General features: G+C 45.2%; 1 protein-coding gene across 2 annotated transcripts; it reads left to right on the forward strand.

Annotated features, from left to right (window-relative positions):
• Positions 1–6408, forward strand: ATP5F1A (ATP synthase F1 subunit alpha). Of its 2 annotated transcripts, none has more exons than XM_054398211.1 (12): positions 1–84; positions 1109–1187; positions 1913–2082; positions 2169–2342; positions 2423–2589; positions 2690–2838; positions 3723–3874; positions 4006–4230; positions 4335–4442; positions 4986–5130; positions 5344–5494; positions 6201–6408. In XM_054398211.1, the coding sequence occupies exons 1-12, from the start codon at positions 25–27 to the stop codon at positions 6280–6282; spliced, it is 1662 nt and encodes a 553-aa protein (XP_054254186.1). In that variant the 5' UTR covers positions 1–24; the 3' UTR covers positions 6283–6408. The 2 variants fall into 2 exon arrangements, with proteins under 2 accessions (XP_054254186.1, XP_054254187.1); XM_054398212.1 differs by having other exon boundaries at positions 2169–2276.
• Positions 6409–9613: the final 3205 nt, after the last annotated feature.

Here is a 9613-nt window from a genome sequence, read left to right on the forward strand (position 1 = left end):
CCCGTCGCCGCCGCCGCTGCCGCTATGCTCTCCGCCCGTGTGGCTGCTGCCCTCGCCCGCTCCCTGCCGCGGCAGGCCGGCCTGGTGAGCACGATCTCTCTTCCCTGAGGCGAGCAGAGGGCGGGCGCCATCTTGGTCTTAGAGGCCGCCGTGACATTGAGGCGCTGCGGCCTTCCACTCCTCGGGGTGTGGGGCGAGGGATGTGCGGGAGGCTCACCTCAGCGATGGGTGACAGTGGGACGCGACCCCCCTGATGAGGAGCTCTTGGCAGGGGACGAGGGTGTGTGTCAAGGGAACGGCATGTCCTTCGTCGGCGCGGGGTCTGCGGATGGGCACTCTAGATTCGGGTTAGGATCTAGACATAGTCAGGGCGAGGGATTTCAATTATGAGGTTTTGCCAGGTCGCGTTTTTTTCCCTCGTGTTTGTGTGGAGAGCGCGGGTAGTCTGTCAGGGTCCATTTCCAGCGGGTGTCCGTTGTGAAGGTGAACGGAGGAAAGGCGTGCCCTGACTTTCAGAGAAACGGCGTTAATGCGGCACGAAGCTGCACTGCGAGCTTTCCTTGGGATATAGCATTATAATCTTTCAATGCATTCATTCTTCCGACTTTTTTTGGTGGATTGTGGATTTTCTTTTGGCTTTTTTTTTTTTTTTTTTTTTTTTTTTGGTACTGTCTCCGGTGTTCTGGTCCTACTTTTGAACTTCACTGATGAGATTTTTCGGATAAGATACAATATTATTTGTCCGTTTTACAGGACGATGAGAGGTATGCCACTGTTCTCTTTATGCCTCGAGCTTTTGATATTGAGCAGAAAGGTGGCTAATGAGGTGTTGCTCTGGGATTCACTGCGGTGCTGTGCCGATGACATCAGTGCACTGTAGAAGAATGCTGCTTAGAATAGTCTCCTTTACCGTCTGTTCTTGCTTAGTAGTGCTGGAGTTGATTACATAATTAGGACTTGTGAATGAAGTGCTGTGAGCATTGCCTCGAAACTAAGGCACACTTGATGTGGCTTAGCACATGATCAAAATTTTCAGTGCATTATGCTTTAAATTTTTTTTGAATGATTGAGGATGTCTTGGTGTTACTAAAACAATTACTTATTTTAGATTTCCAGAAATGCCCTAGGTGCAGCATTTGTTGCTACAAGAAACATCCATGCCTCCAAAACATGCTTTCAGAAAACTGGTGAGTTTGAAAATGGTTTTCATGTACGAATGCTGTTAACAAACAGTGTAGCAGAGAAAAATGAACTTGAAATAAATGGGGGGTGTGCATCAGCTGACAAAACAGTTGAGGACAGCTACGTACTGGTAGTGTTTAGCAGGAATCTACTGGTTACAGAGCCACATGCAGAAGACTTCAATTCTCATTACTCAAATTATGTCCAAACCAGAGGAGCGGTCACATGTCAGTTGGCTTACACAGCTTACCTGCTTCATGAGGATTCAATTCAGTATTCAACTGATACAGAATTATTTGGAAAATGCTTCAAACACCAACCTTCCTGGCTTGTTTCAATCTGTACGAAGGAACACATGACTCTGCCAGGCCTGCCTGGCTTTGACCTTGTGTCCTTGAGCATAACTTCTGTTGCTGCCAATGCCTTGATATTTAGAGAAGGTCACAGCGTTGCAGTTACATTTAACTGCTTTCTAAAGAGAGAGATTGTTAAACATCCATCAGTATTCCGGCTGCAGCTGGCTCGTAACGATGTGTTCCAGCTGCTTTTATTGGCTGCGAATACAGAAAATGCTACTTACCTTGGGCATCCTCCTTACAGAAGAGTGTTGCTTGCTACACCATGTAGCATATTTGAGAAAGGGTGCCTTTGCTTGCGATTTCAGGACAAGCTTGTTAAATTCATACTGTGCCTTAATGTGCTTAGTGTTGTTTGAAACATCTCTTGCCAGGTACTGCTGAGGTATCCTCTATTCTTGAGGAACGAATCTTAGGAGCTGACACCTCTGCTGAGCTTGAGGAGACTGGCCGTGTGCTGTCAATTGGTGATGGTATTGCCCGTGTCTATGGCCTAAGAAATGTCCAGGCAGAAGAAATGGTTGAATTCTCTTCTGGACTGAAGGTAGGCTTCCACTGAAGCAGTTTGTTTAGCCTAGAAATACAAATGTCAGTATATGATTCATCAGGATAATGTGATCTTTGTCCTAGGGTATGTCCTTGAATTTGGAGCCCGACAATGTTGGTGTTGTCGTGTTTGGTAATGACAGATTGATCAAGGAAGGCGATGTTGTGAAGAGGACTGGTGCCATTGTGGATGTTCCAGTTGGGGAAGAGCTGCTGGGCCGTGTTGTGGATGCTCTGGGCAACCCAATTGATGGGAAGGTAAGTGTAACTAAGTGTTTACTACTACTGCTTTTATCTGCATGATACAGACTGTGGCAGGTGTTCTTTTCTTTTTTAAGGGCCCTGTTACAGCTAAGACCCGTAGAAGGGTTGGTTTAAAGGCCCCTGGGATCATTCCCAGGATCTCTGTGCGTGAACCTATGCAGACTGGTATCAAGGCTGTGGACAGCTTGGTGCCAATTGGTCGTGGCCAGCGTGAGCTAATCATCGGTGACAGGCAGACTGGGTAAGTTAAATGTCCAGCCTAAAAATTTTTCCTTAGCAGTGCACACTGATGTACAAAACTGAACACAACTGGGAGAGCTTACAACCTGTGTGTTATACAGGAAAACTTCAATTGCTATTGACACAATAATCAACCAGAAACGATTCAATGATGGCACAGATGAGAAAAAGAAGCTGTACTGTATTTATGTTGCAATTGGTCAGAAGAGGTCTACTGTTGCTCAGCTGGTGAAGAGGCTTACTGATGCAGGTACAGATTTTTGTGGATGAGCCTGATAAGTACCGACATGCTGTTCTCATTATAATGCTGAAAATAATGCCATAATCTTTCCTATCTACTGCTTATTAGATGTAAAAGCTACTTGCTCTTCTGAGTAAGAAATATGAGGAAAACAACCATCTTTTGCTACATTGCATTAGAAGACTAGTATGAGGCCCCAAAACTGCTGAATTACTCCTGCAAAAGTCACCTTCCATGATGCGGTGGTTTTGTTTTTCTTCAGCAAAACTTCACAGAGCTTCCTCTTAGCAGTCATGCTGGCCTGATGACAGGATACTGCCTAGAAGTATTTGTGGACTTGGTATTTGTTTCATATGTGTGCAAGTCAGTGAAGAGCAGTTGCAATTTTAGTGGAGAGACTTTACTACCCAGATGCAAAGGATAAATTACAGCATCTTAGAAATAGTGGTCACATTCACCCTGGCTGCATGTGTAACAGAGCTTACCTCTTGCCTGCTGGTCAAGCAGTCACACCTGTGAAGGAATCCATTTTAAAGACAGTTTGGTTCTGTAAAAAAAAGGGTAATACCCACTTGCAGAAGGCAGGAAGTTAGACTTTCAAGCTGGGTTACTTCTAAAACTCAAGTCTTACCTTAGTGGAAGTTTAAACTTAATTTTAAGTGGAAAGAAGCCTGCAAATGTTAGATGTAACCTGCTGTGAACTTGCTCTTGAAATTCGAGTTACTTGAGCAACCAGGTACGCTACTCAAGTGTGGTGTTCTTTCCTGTAACAGTGTAGTGATTCTGCCTGGACTTGATTCAGCAACTAGTAATTCACGTGCATGTTACGTATGCTGATAATGGATGTGATGAAGTAACATATTCACTGCTGTTTGTCTCCCAATTCTTTCCAGATGCCATGAAGTACACTATTGTGGTGTCTGCCACAGCATCTGATGCAGCACCCCTTCAGTATCTGGCTCCCTATTCAGGCTGCTCCATGGGGGAATACTTCAGAGACAACGGAAAACATGCTTTAATCATCTATGATGACTTATCCAAACAGGTAAGGAAGTATTGTTTATAGGCCTCATAGTCTAGCATTGGTGTTTGTAGCTGTTAAGATCACATTAGATTTAGAAATTCAAGATTTTAAATGAGCTACTGAAATAAGAGCTTGCACTTTGTGCCATGCAGGCTGTTGCCTATCGTCAGATGTCTCTGCTGCTGCGTCGTCCACCTGGTCGTGAAGCCTACCCAGGTGATGTGTTCTACTTGCATTCTCGCCTGCTGGAGAGAGCAGCTAAAATGAATGATTCCTTTGGAGGTGGCTCTCTGACTGCCTTGCCTGTCATTGAAACTCAGGCTGGTGATGTGTCTGCTTACATTCCAACCAACGTTATCTCCATCACTGATGGACAGGTAGGACACCTTCACATGCCAGTACTTCCATACAACTTATCAGCAGGTCTCTGAGGAGGCTTCTAGGCTTCTGACCAAGATAATAAAGCAATTTTCTTCTATAGATCTTCCTTGAAACTGAGTTGTTCTACAAAGGTATCCGTCCAGCCATCAATGTTGGTCTGTCTGTGTCCCGTGTAGGTTCTGCTGCTCAGACCAGGGCTATGAAGCAGGTAAACATAAAACTGCTCTTTTCTCTCATTTGAGTTAGTAGTGTATAGGCTTTCCAACCCACATTACTCTAAAGAGTTGTGAATAAAGGGAATACAGTTTCAAATTCCTTAGAATTATGAAGGGATAAAAACGAACTTCAGAGCTATTTTTGGTGTTTCTGTTGCCTGTTGAGAGTGGGAGGAGAAAGGAAAATAGTGTTTGCATGAAGTTACAGGGCTGTTAAATTTCAGTATGTTGAACAGGGTACTAATCTTAGCTAGGAACAGGAAACCTCACACTTTGAATTCAGGTAGGGAATTAAAGAGATGTACTATTAGCTTTGACCATTTTAGGCAGGTATAACATGCTTCTGGTAAAAAGGCCAAGTAGATAGTGAGATTTGTAGAACTGTATATAGTCATGTGTCAGAATACCAAGATTCACTTCACTTGGTGTGCAAGGTAAAAGGACTTGTGACAACTACCAGCTGAAGATAACTTGCAAACTGCTAGAAACCTGTAAAAACTGATCAGTCTCAATCTGACCTGTGTCTTGTATGGTAGGTGGCAGGTACTATGAAGCTGGAATTGGCTCAGTACCGTGAAGTAGCTGCCTTTGCTCAGTTTGGGTCTGATTTGGATGCTGCCACGCAACAGCTGCTGAACCGTGGTGTACGTCTTACAGAGCTTCTCAAACAAGGACAATACGGTGAGTGTGATGGGTGTAACGAGTCTGCATAGTCCATGCTGCTAACAAGACTGGTCTTTGTGGCAGTATTTACCATGCCCATTTTGTGGACCTGATAAATGCAAAGTTGCATGAACCATTGTCTGTGTGGTTGATCTTCAGAGAGCTCTGTGTAGTACTAATGTGTCTCAGTGGTAAGACTTGTCAATAACATAACTGCTTGCTTTTCTGCAGTTCCCATGGCTATTGAGGAACAGGTTGCAGTCATCTATGCTGGTGTAAGAGGTCACTTGGACAAGCTGGAGCCCAGCAAAATCACTAAATTTGAGAGTGCTTTCCTGGCTCATGTCCTGAGCCAGCACCAGGCCCTACTTTCCACAATCAGGTATGATAGTTTATCTTCTTGTTTCATCTCAAAGGTATTAGCTTGATGGTTGGAGTGCAGGTAATGGTCACTGAACTGTTAATTCAGTGTATTGCAGAACATCAGGCCCTAAGCTACCTGTACAAAACTGGAGGTTAAATCAGCCTTCCTGCTGTCCTTGCCCTGCCATCCGGAGTTCAGCTTCATGTCTCCAGTTTTCACTTGGGAAATCCATCTGATGCTTAAAAAGTACCTAGTTGTATACCCCTGCTCTAATCTAATTCTGATTCTTAGTTCCTGTATTGTTGATAGTTTTAAACTTCTATAATACTGTGTATGAAATGCTGCTCACTGCCTTCACTGCCACTAAGTGGACTATTGGGGAGTGAGTGTTTCCATAGCTGTGTCCTGTAAACTGTTCCTGGCTTGTTTTGCCGTGAGTCAGATTGTGCCTTCCATCTCTGAGGCATAGCTCTGTAGAAGATGGACCCTTGTTGAACTATGTACAGCTGCTTTTAGAGAACTTGACAAACTTTAGTTATTAAAGAGGACTGTTTCTTTTTAAGAAATGTTGCACACTACTTTCAGTGGTGTAGCTTTATACATCAAACAAATGTGTTAATTCATCTGATTTTTCCAGAAATAATAAGATTCATTATAAGGCTTTTTCTTTGCTTTGGTGACTGACTGTTCCTGTGTCAGAAGTTTAACTGAACTCTTTCAACAGGACTGAAGGGAAGATCTCTGACCAGACAGAAGCTAAGTTGAAGGAAATAGTCACAAATTTCCTGGCTACTTTTGAGGCATAATCTTCAAACTGTTCAGAAAGACCAGGCTATTGTTGTCATCCTGTGCTCCAGCTCCATCAAAGACTTAAAAGTATGTGCGACTTGAATGTACAGTTCTCAAAGAGAATAAAAGCTGCCCTGTAAAAAGGCTGGTATATTCTGTTATAAATTACTACTTCACAACAACACATGCCTTTAAAAAAACCCAGGGTTAAACTTCCCTGGATGTACACTTGCTAAAGGAACTGTGAGAAATCCGGGGTCTTCACTGTTTGGTATATCAGCCTCCTTTTACAAGGAGGGGTAGGGGGCAGCATCTAGTTGTCTCCATTTCTGTCAAACTATTTGCAGTTGTTCGTGATTTGAGGGGAGGTTGAGTACCAGAGCATCTGTTCAGTTTCCTGACTTCTCCATTCTACTAGAGGTATGGTGTTAGAACTTCTGTCTGGGCTGTGAGGAAGTTCAGTTTAAAGTTGCTCTGGTGTATTCAACTGTACCCTGGTTCACAGGAACTTGGTCCTTAATCTGTGATGTTACCTGTGGTTAGTACTTCTGTGGGGGCTGTTTGCTTTGTCCCATTAATGTCCTTTACAAGAGCACCCTGCCTTCAAACATGCAATGTCATAAGCGGTTGGAAACACTTTCATACAGTTCCAGACTTAAGAAATGCCTCTAAGGGCTTGAGTGGTTTTGACAGCATAAGCTCTGGCTTCTGCAGTAGAGGAGAAAAGTGAACATTTGCAGTCCAAAAGTGTCAGTCACCTTCACAGGGCTGGCATGTTAGATGAGGGTTGTGCTCCTGGTGGGGCGGCTTCCTGTGGAGTAAATTTTGTCTTCCAGTCTGTAGTACTATGATGAGGCCTCTTGCTCTGGCTGCCCTGTGTCCCTCCTCCCTTCCAGGACAGCTTTTGCAGCTTGATGCACACACAGAGTAAGCCCCAGTCAGATGTTGGTGTTAGTGCAGCATGCTTTGCTTGCATGCTGCTGTGGCAAGAAAGCACTGAGCCTGGGGCTGACAGTCCAAAATTGCAGGGATTTTTTTTATACATTTTTTTCTGTAACAAGTATTCTACAGTTCTGATTTCTGTCCTGTTTGCTGCTGTGACATGAAGGTGATAGTTTCCATATTAAAGAACCATAATGGTAAATAGGTTGCATGCAGTCAGGTAGAAGGATGGTGGGGCTGGTGTTGGAAGGATTAATCCCATATCTGGAGAGGTGCTGCAGAAAGTGAGAAGTAGTGGTATGGTAAGGCACCGTGTGCCCATAATTATGCCCCCAAATACCAGCAAACTTGTCCCAACATGTTTTGGTAAGTCCCCCCTTCCCCCTGCCTTTCACCCTTCTTTCAGGAGAAGGGGACAGGCCCAGGCACCATCCTGTCTCCTTAAGGGGTAAACAACTAATGCACCCATCGCATGGCATGCTTATGCTCTTTCCATCTAAGGGCATAATTCTAGTTTCACCCTTTCTATAGGTTAAAGCAGGTTGTTGACGAGTGTGCCCATTGGCCAGATCCAGCCTCAAGAAATCTAGAAGTATTCCCCTTGTTTACCAACTTGTTCTCTCCTTTTGCTTTCTCTCACTTCACTGGAGCTATGTAAGCTCACAGCACCCCTAAGTTTTCTCACTCCCACATGCAAGCATACTAGAGGCCTCTGCAACAGGGAAAGAAGCCAGCTCCCTGAGCTGCTCGAGGAACCAGCAAAGGAGATGCGTTCAGTGAACCTACAAAAGCCAGTGTTGTAAGCCCAGTCACGTCTTCGAGAGGACTGGAACCCTGAGGGTAAGCTTTAGCCCACAGGGGGAAGGACTAATGTGAGCCAGGCAGTCATGCTGACCAGCAGCAGCATGTCTTGTATGACCCCTGCTGCTCGCAGGAGATAAAGGGAGCCATTGTCACTGCTCTGCAGCCTGGAGCTGTCAGAGTAGTTTGAGATCAAGGCCAAGACTGCATTGTCACCTTAATGGGAAGCAGTTGCTGAGATAGGCACAGTCAGCTCACTTTGAGCTGAAGGAAAGTGCCACTTCCCCATGCCCCTTTCCCAAAGCCTATCTCCAGGATTGGAGATGGCTGACCCTCCCCACCAGGAACCGTCACCTTGACTGCAAGGGCCGACCCTGAAGGACCCGGCCCTGCTGCGCAGGACCACTCCCCGGACCGGCTCTGCCAGGCTGATTCTGTTCAGGGAGCTGCACCGATGCTGTCAGCCCCCAGTCGCTACGGTTGCGCTGTGGGACCACCCTGTCAAGGGAAGCCACCAATCGCTGGAAAGTCACATGTCCTGCAGCTGCTGGAGGAGGAAAAAGCCTTGCCCCTCTCACTGAGGTGGGAGGAGAAAGTAAGTCACTGTCTGGAGGAAAGCCCCTGTGTGGCCCGCCAGCGACTCAGCTGCAGCCTTAGCCCCAGAAGCCTTTCCCCACCCAGATGGATCAGCCCCAGGCAGGCAGGCTGTGAGCAGCCAAGGCAGCCAATGTAACCCAGCAACTTGCCTCTCTACAAAGAAAGACACAATGTATCTTTTCATGTGTGCAACACTTAGTAACATTTATTTCAAAGCACCTGAGCCTAGCCACCTGATGTTCCAGCTTGAATTGCCTCTTGACAGTGTTGTAAGTATCTCTGTACATAGTTATAGCCACCAAGCGTCTTGTCAAGTCTTTAGTGGACAAGTGGAGGAACTGCACCCTTCAGTCCCTTTAATTAGGAATTAATTCTGTAAATATTCTAATCGTGTCAAATTGTATATACTAAACCACTTATGGAATATATTTTCACAACCGTGCATTAGAATCAATATATAAGGTGATTAATTGGTTAATAACAGTTTTAATATAATTTTCATAATTTGTATTTCATAATTCATAAATTAATAACCATCCTCCATTCCTAATCATGGCAAGTGGATCATAGCAGCAGGGCTTTGTGGTGCAGGTTTGTGCTCTCTTGTGCTGGGAGCATGTACAGCATCAGCCTTGCTAAGTCAGCTTGAAGACCTGATGCAGAAAATGCGCTGTTCAGTGTGGTGTCCCATGATGTCAGTGCTGCAGTAACACCTGTGCTCTGTGCAGGTGACACCAAAGCTGATGTGTGGCTGGTGCTGCAGGGCTGATATGGAATGGTTGCTTCATGCTACTGTCCTACTTGCTTTGGGTCTCGGCCCTGCTTGAGTTTCCCTGCCTGTCTTAATGTGCCCTTCTAGTGCAGTCAAGAAAACTTGGCAACTGATAACAGAACTCACATCCTGGAGTTTTTGGTGTGCTTGCAGCTGGGTAGGTCGTACCTCAACTGATAGACTCCAGTGAGGTTGCTTAAACCCTCTTCAAAGCTTTGACAAACTTCACATCTGAA

This window comes from Indicator indicator, chromosome Z (genome assembly GCF_027791375.1).
Source record: "Indicator indicator isolate 239-I01 chromosome Z, UM_Iind_1.1, whole genome shotgun sequence".
In the NCBI taxonomy this organism is placed as follows: domain Eukaryota; kingdom Metazoa; phylum Chordata; class Aves; order Piciformes; family Indicatoridae; genus Indicator; species Indicator indicator.